The 11,629-nt window shown below is 31.1% G+C and overlaps 2 protein-coding genes across 3 annotated transcripts; one reads left to right on the top strand and one right to left on the bottom strand.

Moving 5' to 3' along the window:
- The first annotated feature begins 5,545 nt into the window (after positions 1–5,545).
- Positions 5,546–7,244, top strand: LOC145108744 (guanosine deaminase-like). Of its 2 annotated transcripts, none has more exons than XM_079045819.1 (4): positions 5,546–6,307; positions 6,436–6,620; positions 6,751–6,855; positions 6,981–7,244. In XM_079045819.1, exons 1-4 carry the CDS (start codon positions 6,292–6,294, stop codon positions 7,164–7,166), a joined length of 492 nt encoding a protein of 163 aa, XP_078901945.1. In that variant the 5' UTR covers positions 5,546–6,291; the 3' UTR covers positions 7,167–7,244. The 2 variants fall into 2 exon arrangements, with proteins under 2 accessions (XP_078901945.1, XP_078901944.1); XM_079045818.1 differs by having other exon boundaries at positions 5,547–6,307; positions 6,430–6,620.
- A 1,010-nt stretch (positions 7,245–8,254) lies between these two features.
- LOC145108743 (DHHC-type zinc finger family protein) lies at positions 8,255–11,154 on the bottom strand. Its single transcript, XM_079045817.1, has 10 exons — positions 10,815–11,154; positions 10,345–10,438; positions 10,109–10,203; positions 9,841–10,008; positions 9,654–9,726; positions 9,508–9,560; positions 9,317–9,408; positions 9,154–9,206; positions 8,907–9,032; positions 8,255–8,749 (listed from the first exon to the last, which is right to left on the bottom strand). The coding sequence occupies exons 1-10, from the start codon at positions 10,961–10,963 to the stop codon at positions 8,471–8,473; spliced, it is 1,182 nt and encodes a 393-aa protein (XP_078901943.1). The 5' UTR covers positions 10,964–11,154; the 3' UTR covers positions 8,255–8,470.
- Between the last annotated feature and the right edge of the window lie 475 nt (positions 11,155–11,629).

The raw sequence follows: 11,629 nt of genomic DNA, 5'->3' as shown, positions 1-11,629 counted from the left end.
ACCGAACATATAATATAAAGTACAAATAATAAGCCCCTCAACTAAAATGTTACTTCCAATTACCCAAAATGCCTTGTGACACTAAAATCACCAACAATTGATATTTATGGTGTTAGTTAAGTTGCATGAAATGTACATATATAAACACAAAGTGTTTCTCTTCTTATAAATACATCTCTAACTTGTTCGTTGTGTTGCTTTTATAGATAATTTGCTTTAATTTTTACCCATTTGGATTCACTGTCAATAAAGACGATCCAGATTGATCTATCCTAAAATACAATAAAAGAAACATTTTTTTTCTCACCACATGCTTTTAAACTCCCATGACTTTTTAGTTTCTTTCTATTAATGATTATAAATTGGTTAATTATTTTAAAATAAATTCAAAACCTAAAATATAATCATAAATTAACTACACTTCAATATTAGAATAACATATTTTACTTCTGCTTATAAATTATGTATTTAACTATTAACATATTATACTTAACATATTAGTGTAGATATGTTCTTACCTATGAACCATTATCATTTTAATGTCACAACTTTTTAATAGTTTGTATAAAATACTTAAATAGTTAATTTATATATAACGGTAAAATGTTAACTTAAATTTAAATTTCAGTTGAATATTAAAAGTTATAAGTTTAGATATGTTGTTATGTATCAACCATTGTCTTTTTAAGGTCACAACTTTTTAATAGTTTTTATAAAATACTTCAATTGTTAATTTAAGTATAACATTAAAACATTAACTTAAATCGAAATTTCACTTGAATATTAAAAGTAACAACTTGTAGTATTAAATGCAAAACCTAAATTATAATCCCACATTAACTAAAAAAATCCTAAAGCTATTTTTATAATCATTAAGAGTTTCTCATTCAATAGCTTAAAAGTAACTTACAACAATAGTTAAAAGTCACATTATGTAAAAAACTATATTGTTATATTTAAAAACAAAAATAATATTTGATGTTTTAAATAATTACAATGATAAAAATTAAAATGTGAAGCAAATATATATTTTTTTAAATAACTAATCATAACAACAATTTTAAATAACATTAAACCAATTATTATATTTTTTTTAACGGCAAATACAAATATATATTAAACTACTCCTAAATTATTTCACTTATGTCCACATTGTAGGACTTGAGCTGATTGAGATTATATGGTTTTAAAAGATGTCTATATTATCATATAATTCAAAATAATCAATATTTTATATCAACTTAATATAAAAAATATTATATCAAAGTTAATATCATTATTATAATTAAAAGAATATATATTTATATATATTTCAACTATATAATTGTATTATTATAATTAAAAGAACATATATTTATATAATTGTCAACTATATAATTGTCAACGATACCAATATTGGCCATCAATAAATACCATTTTAAGATGCTTTGAGTCGGAAAATTTTTTTTACTTTGTTGCAACTATTTACTTTTCAAGTAAATCAGAATTAACTAATTACCCTTGATATCCTTCTTGTCATATAATTTCCATGAACATGTCAACTCAAAGACCCGTTTTTTTTTAACGACGGAAATGTAGAAGGTGTTTTTTGGGATATGATCTCAATTGTCAAACACAAAAATATAGAAAAATATCAAAAAGGGGTAAGGGGTCGTTTGATTTGCACTTACCCGGTCTAGTCAGAGCTGACTGCTGACCCGGTCAGTAGTCAGACTGTTTGATGAGCCTCCATTGTGGCTGACTCGGTCAGCAATAAATGACCAAGGGGCTGACTCGGTCCAAAAAAAAATGAGGATGACGGAACAAATAAGCCTAGTCGTCAATTTCTTCTCCTGCGCCCTAACAGAATTCACGATACTTCTTCCCTTCCTTCAATATTCAGCGCGACAACAAGATTTCTCCTGCAACTTCCGGCCACTTCCACGTCTTCTCAGCAGGTTCCGACTACTCCCATTCTTCTAATTTATTGATATCTGCAACACCAACACCAACACCAACACCAACACCAACACCAACACCAACACCAGGTGAAGTCGACGTTTTTTTTTTGAAGCCGATGCATGGAATCAGTGTTCTAAACAAATAAAATCCGTTTATGTTATAATATCAGATTATAAGGTTATGTTTTATACTGGATGATGAGTTCTTTGATCATGTAATATTATAGTTAATATGTATAATTCGGTTTGAAAGTATTATGGCTTCCAGAATCGTTCTAAACATTAGAAATCAGAATACCTTTGTATCAAAACTGAAATAAAAATTAGTTTTTATGAAACCTGAAATCTAAAATTTTTTGTATGAAAGTTGAAAGCTGAAAATGTTTGTGTGAAATCTAAAATCTGAAAATTGTTGGAATCTGAATTTGTTATATGAAACCTTAAATGTGAAGTTGTATGATCTTGATTTATGTTCTAAGAATATGTTTGTGTGAAATCTGAAATCTAAAAATTGTTGAAACCTTGAATTTCTTATATGAAACCTTAAATGTGAAGTTGTATGATCTTGATTTATGTTCTAAGCATTGCTATAAAATCCGAATATGTTTAAATGTTTTATGACCTTGTTATGAAATCAGGTTTTATTTGTAATTGTAGTTAAAAAATGATGAAATCATATTTTTGTTTGATTTATGTTGTGCATGTGTGTAAAGTTATCTTTTATATATATATATATATATATATATATATATATATATATATATATATATATATATATATATATATATATATATATATATATAAAATAGACATGACAAATAAAAGAATTAGAATTAGTTGGAAGTCTGAGAGTGTGGACAAAACTTTTTTGCAAGCATGTATACATGAATTAACCACTAATGGCCGGGAGGGGAGTGGCCTAAAAGGAAGCTCGTGGATTGAAGTCGCGGACAGATTGAAAAATGAGCATAATTTTGTTGTCGAAAGAAAACAAATGAAAAACCGATACGACTACTTAAAAGCAAAGTATTCGGTGTGGTTGAAACTGAAAAATAAAACTGGAAATCTTTATAATCCTTTAACGAACTCTTTCAACATGACTGATGAAGAATGTGAAGCGGAGGCCAAGGTATATATATATATATATATATATATATATATATATATATATATATATATATATATATATTAAATTAGATTATTTTTTTACTAGTTTGATAATATTTATTAAATTTTCAAACAGTTGAACAAGTATGTAGATAAGCTGAGAAATGCACCCCTATCTTGCCCTGATCTTTGTATCAAACTGTTTGACGGGGCAACCTACCGGCATTCAGAGTTGGGGGTCATCTTCGACACTACCTCATCCCTCTGAAGTGTTTACTACAAATGATTTTAAGGATACTGAGATGGAAGAACCAACACCTCATACGTATATCCCAACCTCATCATTACCCAAACCTACTAGTGCTTCACCTGCAAGTGAAGAATCCTCTGGGCAGACAAAAAAACAAAGGGGGAAAACGAAATGGTCCCAAAGAAACCACACTTGATGATGAGTTGAAAGAAGTTGGGAAAGAAATTGTCAAGGCTGCACAAGCATTCTCGCAAGCAAATAATCTTGACAAGGAGATGGATGATTGTATGGCGAAGTTGGCAAGGTTGGAATGGGGAGAATTTGATCCGAAATACACCACTGCTCTTATGTTATTCGCTGAAAGTGCGGGTAATAGGAAAATTTGGTTGCGACTCAACTTGTCTACTTGTGATTCGTGGGTAACAAATGCGGGAAAAAACTTTGGATTAATTGTTTGACTTTAGTATGTTATGGTTTTTATGATGGATTTTTTTGTTTAGAGTTGTTATGTATTATGAATTTTTTTGGTTAGGTTTCTTATGTGTTATGGATTTTTTTGTTGGATTTATATGTTATGGAATGTTATGAGTTTAGGATTTATATGTTATGGCTTGTTATGTTATTGATTGTTATATAATTTATAATTAATATTTTACAGGTCACATATGGATAAACAAGGTCAATTTTTATATTTTCTTGTATTCTCATGGTATTGGGTGATGTTGGTCCGACAAAGGCAACGAATAATTAAAAGAATAAGCTCTAGCGAACCGGTAGAAAATGGGCATGCGTATACACAAGATTTGATACACGGAGATCCTGTACAATGTTTCGATATGATGCGTCTTTCACAGGATGCATTTGTACAATTATGCAATCATTTTACACAAAGAAATTGGTTGCAACGTAGTAGGACAATAAGCATTGAAGAGAAGATGGCTATATTTTTACATGTTATAGGGCATAATGAACGTTTTCGAGCGGTTAAAGGAAGATTTCATCACTCCACACAAACAACTCATCAATGTTTTCATGAGGTCCTACGTGCAATGATGTGTTTTGCAAGAGAAATTATAGTACCAACATCGTCTAATCCAACAAGAAATACCTTAAAATGACATAGACGGCTAATGCATATATTTCCCGGAGCAATAGGTGCACTAGATGGAACACTTGTACATGCAGTTGTGCCCGTTGAACAACAAACTCACTACAGGGGAAGAGGAAAAGGTGAATGTTATCAAAATGTAATCGGAATTTGTGATTTTGATATGATATTCACCTTTGTATGGGCTGGATGGGAGGGCATAGCACATGATTCTAAAGTTTTGAAAGAAGTTGCATTTAATCCGACTTCGGGATTTCCATTTCCTCCACCAGGTTTGTAGTTTTTCTATAAGTTTTATTATATATATTATTTATATAATAAGTTTTTCAATCATCTACAGATAAATATTACCTTTGTGATGCCGCATACACCAACACTCGTGGATTTATGGCTCCCTACCACAATACTAGGTATTGGTTAGCCGATTTTTGAAGAAACAGAGCTTTAACTAAGGAAGAAAAGTTTAATCATGCTCATGCACAACTTAGAAATATCATTGAACGCGCATATGGTGTACTGAAGGCGAGATTTCCAATTTTAAAACAAATGGCTCCTTATCCTTTTCCAGTGCAATGAGATAGTCATTTCTTGTGTTGCGGTCCATAATTTTATAAGGAAATACAATATTCAAGATGACTTATTTATGAACTTTGAACATAACACTATGGTTACTCCTAATACGGAAGGTGGAGGTAGTGAGGGCCAAAACATACAAGGCATAAAATGGGGTTCAGAAACTGTTGGCTATATGGCTACTTTGCGTGACCAAATTGCTAATCAATTACTTTCAAATGGCTACCGTTAAATTTGTATGCAATTTATTAAGTACTTTTTGATTTTGTATGACAATTTGTATTTGGATTTTGTATGACATTTTGTATTTGGATTTTAAATGATGTATGTTTAATTTGGATTTTATGTGATAGTTTGTATTTTTATAATAATTTTATCAAGCAATATAGATAAGATAGGGGTAATATGGTCATTTTCATCATTCAGCAAAATCAGTCAAAGAAATAATCAAACAGCATAAACTCATTCAGACGTAGACTTAGTTAGCATTTCTAACCAATCAGCTTCAAACCCACCCGGCCTCTAACCAACTATCAAACTAAGTTGGTTCTGATAAAATCGGTTCGTGAAAACAGATATCCTTACGTCCACGAATTCATAATCTTCGGGTGTTTCATTTAAACACAAAAATTTCACTGAAAATTTTAAAGAACCTTATACCTGATGTTGGAGGCTTGGAGCAGGTGAAGATGGACATCCAAATCAAACCCAAATGGAAAACGAATCAAACCATAGAATCCTATACCTGTATTGGAGTTAGAGATGAAAATCCAAATGAAACAAAAATAGAATCCAAATCATACCCAAATCGAACTCTAACTCTGCTCAAATCCGAAATGAAACCCTAGTTCCATCTTTCTTCAACACACAGAGGCAAACGGTGGTGGTAGCTAGTGTGTGCGTGTAAGTGTAGCTGTGTTCGTAGCAGTGGTGCGTGTGTTTGTCGCATCATTTTTAGATGTAGGTTTTTTCTTAGATAGAGACAAATAGGGATTTCCTTCTTCTGTCGATGTCCTCCGTTTTTTGCCCACAGCTTTGTATGGAATTTGAAGCAGATAGAGATAAAAGGCATCAGAAGGTGTCTATGTTGAGGTGGTGAGAAATAGAGGAGGTGTCGCGATGAGAGCAAGCTAAAGAGAAAACAGAGAAGATGAAGAGAACACGTGGATAGCAGATGGCAGACATTGCCAAATGGAATAAAACACTGTTCATCAACCCGTTAATAAATCATCTGCTTCTCAAATCTTCTTCAACTAAAGGAGTGCTTTTGTTCTTTCGACTCAACACATAATCATCTGCTATCTGATTCCATCATGGAGAAAGCTAACAGTGAGTCTCTCTCATCTGATATTTCAATCTTCAAATTCACACGAAATTATCGTTTTCTACTTCAATTTATTTGTGATTTAGTGTAATGGTTGTCAAGTCTGTATTTGATAATTTTCAAGCAGTTGCAGAGGACAAAGACAACAAATTCTTGATGAAAGCTGTTAAAGAAGCTTATAAAGCAGTAGAATCTGGAGATGGAGGCCCATTTGGTGCAGTGGTTGTTTGCAAAGATGAGATTGTTGTGAGTTGTCATAACATGATTTCAAAACACACGGATCCAACTGCTCATGCAGAAGTTATAGCAATAAGAGAGGTTAGTTAAACTTTTAATGCTTCAAATATCATGATTTTGTGTTGATGTGTCACACATTCATGGTTTTTTTAATCTTTGATGATAATTTCATAATTTCCCTTTATTTTTTTAATCATACCACTTTTTTCAGGCATGTAAAAAGCTGAACCAAATCGAGCTCTCTGATTGTGAAATGTATGCCTCTTGTGAGCCTTGCGCTATGTGCTTTGCAGCCATTCAGTATTCAAAATTCAAGGTTCAGTTTCACTTTTTTTCCTACTCTATTCAACAAAGTAGTTACACAAAATAGTTTAAATGGCTAAATCATGAATTTGCTCACTAATTAATTATTTATTCTTTTCATATTTTTTGTGGATTCAGAGGTTGGTATATGGGGCTAAAGCTGAAGCTGCCATTGCAGTTGGGATCAATGCCTTGATTTCAGATGCATTAAGAGGAACCGGATCTTATCAGAAGGTTGAACTCGAGATAAAAAAAGCTGATGGCAATGCAGCTGTTATTGCAGAACAAGTTTTTGAAAACACTAAAGCCAAGTTCATTTGTTGAAAACACCATATGCATATGTTCTAATGAGCTAATTTGAAATTCATAAAGGTGTAGCAAGTTACATATATGTTGTTTAAATTTGGTAGAAAATTACGGTTGACTTTATCAGTAAAAAATAAAGTATGATGCCTAATAGAACAATATGGTCTTGTACAACGTTCGATATGCATTGGGCTGATGTCAATAGCACAAAAAACATAATTTTTTTGATGCACCAAAAATACTTCTCAATCATTTCTTTGTGAAGAAGAGACGTGAATTGTACATATAATACCTATTAACATAATGAAAATCTTTCTACTTTTATACACAAGCATCTTGATAAAAGTCTCTTGATCAACTTCTTCTATAATGGAAATCTTTTTACTTTTCTAGAGTAGTGAAACATACATTAAGTAAACAAGTGAAACCGATAAAAATAAAAGTAGACAAGTGAAACCGATAATTTCACCGATAAAAATGAAGTAAACAAGTGAAACCGATAAAAATGAAAAGAGACAAAAATACAAAGAGCCTTGTGCGAATCTTTGAGCAACAGAAAAGGCTTTTTTGTGTTATTTGACTGAATTGACCTCAACAGCTTTGGCTTTCAAACTAATATTTGAATGAGATTCATAATTGTTTTTAATTTTGTAGTCACCTGATTCATAATATTTATAATCCCCCAGTTGTCATTTCATGTCTGTTCTTACAATTGATATCCAAGTCAAACTTAAATAAGTTTCAAGTCAATGGTTCGTTGGAATGACATAGAAGATTATGAATCTTTTATCAGTTTCTGGATCAAGAATTGGGTAATTGAAGAAGAAGCATACAAAATAATCTAGATCAACTTTTGGCTTTTGGAATGAAGAGTTAAAAGAAAAATACAATTTCAAGTGAGATCTAGTTACTGTCTATAATTGCAGATTATTTTGAAGTAGGGGAGCTCTTCAATTAAGTATGAAATCAATGTTGTATATAGTTCTTGTTGCTGGCATCGAATTTTTGTGGAAAGAAAACATAGATAAACAGATATAACAGCTGATATGACAAAATAAATTGTATGTGTGATTAACACTATACTTTGCCAATAAGACAAAACATGATATTGGAAAGATAAATCAAAAACTGAGTAAAGAGAGTAAAAAACAACTATTGTTAACCTAGATAACATATGCCAAAATCTAAGAACCTACAAAAATACAAATACACTTCCCAAACACAACCAAAAACAAACATAAGACCAAATTACACCACATGAAAACCAACATAATTAAAAAAAAAAAATAATGTGTTTGAAATGATGAAACAAGAGCTTATCTTTATTCGTTTTTTAGTTTACTCAATGAAAAGGTGTGTCGTGAAGAAAGCGGATAAATAATCTCATAAAGATTTTTCAAAAAGCCTCGATCATAAATGTTGTTTTTAACGATGTTTATGTCCTCAAGATGTGATTTTCTAAAGAATGATTTCCATTTGCTTTGTGGAGGCTTTATCTCTTGGCTAGAAAGCTCATCTAAACTAGCTTTTAGGGCTTCTGCACTTGCCTTTGCTTCTTCCACTTTCCTTTGCCAACTTAAATAATCTTGCCATTTGAATGTCTGCACCCATTAAGATATCATATCAACTCTTGTTTTTCACTTAATGAGAAAAAAAATAAAAATAACTTATAATCTGATAAGCTATATATATATATATATATATATATATATATATATATATATATATATATATATATATATGTGTGTTTCTTTTTACCTCGTTTGTGGTAGTATTGCTTATACAGAGGCTTGCATGATACCCAAAGAACCCAGATAGAAGAAGAGAAACTATTGCCAAAAATACCATTACAAGTATTTGAGTGTTGTAAGAGTTCACCAACCACTGTTAACAAATACAATAAGTTATCATAATTAATCAATTTACAACACAAAAATAATTAAAAAAATGTTTGATCGTATAATGTGTAAATTGCCACAAACAAATAAAAGATTCTAGAAGTAACCTGAACAACATGTGGTGTTAGACTCCTGTATGAATTTTCAATGCCATAATATGCTGCAATTACAACACAAATATGCATCTAAAACATAAGATTGAAAATTTGAAATATGAGCATGAAATGAATAATATTTATAGATATATTATTATATGGAGATAAAAGGCACCTGTTAAAATATATACAACTTCTAGTTCCTTCAATCTTCCAGCAAGAACTAAGCCAATTGCAACTGTTCCATATACACAAAGAAAGAAATGCCTACAAATTGAAACAAAGTATTTTTCTATTTTAGGTTTAAAAAAAATACTTTAATGGCCTTAAGTTAACTAAAAATGAGATTTTATCATTTTAACTCACCAGAACAGAAACATCACAAAGTACAGTGTGTTTTTCTCCCCTATGCAATTATTCTGAAACAATGAGAAAAATGATTCATTTAATATCTTTATTTGGAAAATACATTTTTTTAAATTTTTATCAGATGAAAGTAAAAAAAGTCAAACCATCCATCCACAGTGATGGTCAAACCGAGCAACACATCGGTCACATATGCTGCAATGCTTTGACCTAGCAGGCCTGAGTAACAATTAACAAAGAAATGATAAAATGTTCAAAATTTCAAATACTTTTAAGTATCTGAATATATTCTAAAGAGAAATTGTGGGAAATAGCAATAAGCAATGTACATACTTTAGGATTTTGCAAGTGGAACATTCTTTCTCTGAATAAATTATGTTGTCATATGGATATAAAGAGAGATATTGAGATACATTTTCAGAATTAATAGTTCCTGGATCTGAGAAACTAGCCAGTAGAAAAAGTAAAATGCCTACACCAACAGCCAACATGCTTGTGTATCTGCAAACAATATATATCAATATGAAGGGCAAAAAAGTAAAATATGATTTATAGAAGATGAAGGTGAAAAAGGAAAAATAGATTTAAAATGAATATATACCTGTGATATCCTGCAATATAATGACCAGGAATATAATTAAAAGTTGTGTACACGATCAAACAATAAGTACCCCCAACTATTGCTAAGTACATCGCCTACATTACAAAAAATGAAAATTAGAGTAAAATACAAAATTGAATTGTTGAAACTGGAAATTGAATGATTGAACTAAAAAAAGAATGATTACAAATTGGAATTTGGAACCCTAGTTGATGCAAATTTGTTAGGGGAAAAACCTGTAAGATGGGGTTAGGGCGATCACAGCAGTAGTACTGAGCAAGATAAAGTGCATTGGTACCTCTAGCCCCAAACACATACTCAATGAATCGCCTGTATCATAATAAAAGATGCACAAAATGAATAACAAAATCAACCATTCAGTTGCTCCATTTTGTTCATATGAAATTGAAGAAAAATCGAAAGTAGAGTATATTTTTGCATAACATTCGACAAGTAACTGTTGTAAACTGATTGGGAGTTGTGAAATTGACTAAGAAAAGTAATATAATCTCCCCTCCCCTCTCTGGCATGGTTTATTTGGATGAATTCTTCAATGGCGGATCAATATTAAGACTGAATCATGAAATCTTTCATTTGTTTCGAGGAAATTTAACAGAAAAAAGTAAAGTTTTTGATTGACCAAATGGTCGATCGAAATCACGAAACTCACTGTAGCATAAATAAAAATAGGGTTAGAGTAAGTTACCGGAAGTAATCAAAAGCGCCGAAGGTAAGGAAGTTGTGAATGCGTTGGATGAAAGTGCCTTGAAAAATTGGCCACTGCCCGCACAGAAAAGATACGACGACCAACAGCGTTACCAGTCCATGGCACACCAGAAGCCATTGTACGGCCATTATCTGGAACTATGAGAGATGAAGACGATGAAAGGGGAAGTACGAGAGTGGAGGGGGTGAGGAGAATCGGAGAAGAAGGGGTTAAATATGATGATCTAAATTGGTTTGACTTTGAGCAAGTAAAAGAATTCATTGTTGCTTCAAACCCAAAAATGTAGACGGCTCTAGATATACATTACATGGGTGATACAAATATAAATTTAGGGATATTCAAACAAAAATAATATGACCATTAAACGTGAATGTATATTTCCATTTGATCAGATTTTTCTGGACTCCGGACTTTAGAAAAATATTATTTTCTTTACATTTCACGTTCTAAATGTTTAAGAGTGTGTTAATATACAAACTAAACTAGATTATAACCTGTCTAAAACACGGGATGTTATAAAAAGTACATATAATGATATAAAAAGTTGGTATAATAATAATAATAATAATAAGATAAAGTAACATATACAGACTTTGCATAATCGTTCAAAGACCTCTTTGTAGACAAGATTTTATGTTTTATTAGTTAGACGATCTTCATCGTCACATATGCGTACCTTCAAATCGTTTTTTATTTTCTTCTATAGCTTCATTCTTTCATTTGTTTCCACATTAGTAATGTACAATGACAAATCTACTCAATTATATTACATACAAACGAATAAAATAATAGCA

The sequence above is a fragment of the Lactuca virosa genome, chromosome 4 (genome assembly GCF_052849685.1).
Source record: "Lactuca virosa cultivar CGN04683 chromosome 4, Lactuca_virosa_CGN04683_v6, whole genome shotgun sequence".
In the NCBI taxonomy this organism is placed as follows: Eukaryota; Viridiplantae; Streptophyta; class Magnoliopsida; order Asterales; family Asteraceae; genus Lactuca; species Lactuca virosa.
The sequence above is the reverse complement of the archived record's forward strand: the minus strand, read 5'-3'. Positions and strand labels throughout refer to the sequence as shown.

Coding starts and splice junctions, on each gene's coding strand:
- LOC145108744 (XM_079045818.1), top strand. Junction 6,621..6,750: donor AAGTTATAGCAATAAGAGAG/GTTAGTTAAACT, acceptor CACTTTTTTCAG/GCATGTAAAAAGCTGAACCA. Junction 6,856..6,980: donor TTCAGTATTCAAAATTCAAG/GTTCAGTTTCAC, acceptor TTGTGGATTCAG/AGGTTGGTATATGGGGCTAA.
- LOC145108743 (XM_079045817.1), bottom strand. CDS start 10,963: ATGGCCGTACAATGGCTTCTGGTGTGCCATGGACTGGTAACGCTGTTG. Junction 9,207..9,316: donor AGTTGTATATATTTTAACAG/GTGCCTTTTATC, acceptor TTGTAATTGCAG/CATATTATGGCATTGAAAAT. Junction 9,033..9,153: donor TAACACCACATGTTGTTCAG/GTTACTTCTAGA, acceptor ATTTGTTAACAG/TGGTTGGTGAACTCTTACAA.